Source organism: Haliaeetus leucocephalus, unplaced genomic scaffold, assembly GCF_000737465.1.
Source record: "Haliaeetus leucocephalus isolate CR32 unplaced genomic scaffold, Haliaeetus_leucocephalus-4.0 Scaffold616, whole genome shotgun sequence".
NCBI lineage: Eukaryota > Metazoa > Chordata > Aves > Accipitriformes > Accipitridae > Haliaeetus > Haliaeetus leucocephalus.
Genome location: NW_010973052.1, coordinates 6,602,745 through 6,605,656, shown reverse-complemented (window position 1 = coordinate 6,605,656; position 2,912 = coordinate 6,602,745). Strand labels below are relative to the sequence as shown.

Below are 2,912 nucleotides of genomic sequence, written 5' to 3'. Positions count from 1 at the left end.
GACTCGGAAAGAAGACATCTGAGGTCCTGGGTGCTCTGTCTTCTGGTAACTGGCCCCTAAATCAGCCCAGAATTTGGCCCTGCACCGCCTTTCCTCCATCAGATGAAAACAACATCCCACAGCTGTGGGCTACAGTCCCTCAGCTTCTAAAGACTTCAGTGTATTGCATCCTGCTTTATTTAAAAAAATAAAAAATAAAAAGGAAGATAATGTGTTTGGATATTTCACAGCTTTTAAAGCCTTCCTGGGCTTTCCTATTTTGGGCAGCACGGTTTATGGCTATTGTATCTGCAGCATGATCCTTTTGCTGTTTATTCTTTAAGGCTTTTTCTTCCATCCCCCAGAGACAGGCTGTGTAACCATCTCCCTACTCTACTCTCAACATTTACACAGCAATGCTTACACACGATCAGTCCTTCACGGGAGAGCAGACCATCGGGGTGTCGTCCTGTTCTCACACCACGGTCTCGTTCCCTTTCCCAGGTTTCACCCAACCATCTGCTCTCTTCTCCCGTTTCACTTTCCCTGAGTTCACCAGTCTGTTTGAGCACTTCTGCCACGTGTGCAGAGTTTTGGCTGACCAGATCCACATACCTGATGTAATACCCACCAGGAGGGACATGAAAATTTTGAGCATCTCCACTGCCATATTGGAATCATCTGCCGAATAGCGGAAAACGGCCCAGTTGGAGATTTCGTAGAAATAACAGGCAATGACACACGTTGCCGGGACGGTGTACAGCACTGAAAAGACACCGATTTTGACCATCAGCCTTTCCAGTTTGTCAGTTTTAGTGCCATCTTTCTGGAGATTAGACCTGATTTTAAATAAGGCCACTAGTCCCGCTGCAATGAATAAAGTCCCAATGACCAGGTAGGTAAAAAGCGGAGCGACGACAAAGCCCGTCAGCGCATCTAGGTTCTGGTTCCCCACGTAGCACAGACCGGTGAGCTCATCTGCGTCTACCAGCCTCATAATCAAAATGACGATGGTCTTCACCGCGGGGATAGCCCAGGCTGCAATATGGAAATAAGAGCTGTGCATTTCTATAGCTTCATGGCCCCACTTGAGTCCTGCAGCCAGAAACCAGGTCAATGTCAGAATAACCCACCAGATGGAGCTAGCCATCCCGAAAAAGTACATCAGCAAGAAAATTATAGCACATCCTGTGTTCTTAAGACCTTCTTGGATAAGAACAGGTTCTGCTGCCTCTTCAAAATCACAGGATATCCTTTCCCGGCCCACAGTTAGCCTCACAATATAAGCAATGCTATAAATATTGTAGCACATGCTCAAAAATATGATTGGGCGCTCCGGGTAGGAAAATCTGGATGAATCAATCAGGAAGGTCAGGACTGTGAAGGCAGTTGAGACGAAGCAAAGACTGGCCCAGACGGCCATCCAGATATCTGTGAATTCCTTAGCTGACCTGCTGTAGAGGCCAGCGTCGTAGCCGCACTTGAGGACACAGTTCAAGCTTCTCTTCACCCAGATGTACTGATCCGAGTTAGATCCCATGCTGTGGCACTCTTCTCCAGGCTGCAAGGAGGTCTTGCTGTGGAGGGGAACCTCTTCGTCTCCGGGGCCCTCCATGCACATGTGGTTGTGATCATTCTGGGGTGGGAATTTGCTGCAGTTTAGGCTATCCGGCCAGGCAAATCCAAATTCTTTTAAAACGGGTTCGCATCTTCTTTTGACGGAGAGGCACATGCCACCGCAGGGACCTATGGGGATGTTAATCTTCTCTGTGCACATCGGGACGTAGACCGAACAAAGGAAGAACTGGAAGAGAGAAACAGAAAGCACAAGTGTGTTAGGGGAAAATGACACAGGTCAAAATATAACGAGTTTTCTCTTTTTGCCTTTTTAGCTGTAATATTTGGTCCTTTGCCTTAAAAAACAGGAAGCAGCATAAAACAAATAAACCAAGAACAATAAAAACAAAGGAGGAAAAAAAAAACCCAACCCCTAACAATGTTGTCTTTTTTCAGTTCGAATGTGGTCCGAAGCCAAAGCCTGAACGTTTTACTCCCCAGATTAGCTCCATGTAAATTTGGCCCACGGGTTTCAATAAAGCCAGCGGGATTTAGCCAGCCGTAAACCTCAAGGGTGCGATTTAGGAAAGCAAAAAAACCAAATCGATGCGGTTTAAACAAACGCATGGATCTGTTCTAGGCGCTGCCTGGATATCACAGCTAGCAAACACGCAGAGAGAAAAGGCATTTACTGAAGTACTTTGGTTCGCGATCTGCCCTTCGCCAGACGGTCCCGTAGGTATTTACGCCGGTAACGAAACGCCGTCCTTCTCTCGGATAAGCGCGATTCTGCGACGCGGCAGCCGAAGGGGGCTGGCGGGCGAATTGGGGGAGCTCTGCCCCACGCAGCGAGCCGGGGTTTGTCCGATGGAGCCCACGCCCGCGGGGGGGACAAGGACCTTTGCCGTTCCTTCGCCCGGGAGAAGGGGGAACCCCTCGGCGGGGGTCCCTCGGTTTCCCGTTCACGGGGGTCGCGGCACTTCGCGTACAACAGAAACACGCGGGGACGGGGGGGTGGGGGGAGGCAGAGACCGGCCGGGAGCTTCCCCGGGACCCCACCGCTCCCCACGCACAAAGAGGACCCCCCCGGGGGGGTGTGTTCCCCCCCTCGGAACCCACCTGGAGCTGGCTGGAGCAGCCGTACTGGATGAGGGGGGTGAAGGTGGTGAGCTGCAGCTCCGCGTCCGCCTGCAGCTCGTGTCCCACCAGGTTGGGCATCTTGGTGACATTGTAGCCCAGGTTCTGGCACATGGCGATACGGATGGCGTCGCAACGCCGCTCCTCCTCGTCGCCGAACCCCCCCGCTCCGCCGAGCAGCCCCGCCACCAGCACGGCCAGCAGCCGGGCACGACCGGCCCATCTCCCACCGCCGCCCC

The 2,912-nt window shown here is 52.0% G+C and overlaps 1 protein-coding gene across 1 annotated transcript; it reads right to left on the bottom strand.

The window, feature by feature from the left end:
- Positions 1–295: 295 nt before the first annotated feature.
- FZD4 (frizzled class receptor 4) lies at positions 296–2,875 on the bottom strand. The gene is made up of 2 exons (XM_010578253.1): positions 2,656–2,875; positions 296–1,783 (listed from the first exon to the last, which is right to left on the bottom strand). The coding sequence occupies exons 1-2, from the start codon at positions 2,785–2,787 to the stop codon at positions 455–457; spliced, it is 1,461 nt and encodes a 486-aa protein (XP_010576555.1). The 5' UTR covers positions 2,788–2,875; the 3' UTR covers positions 296–454.
- Positions 2,876–2,912: the final 37 nt, after the last annotated feature.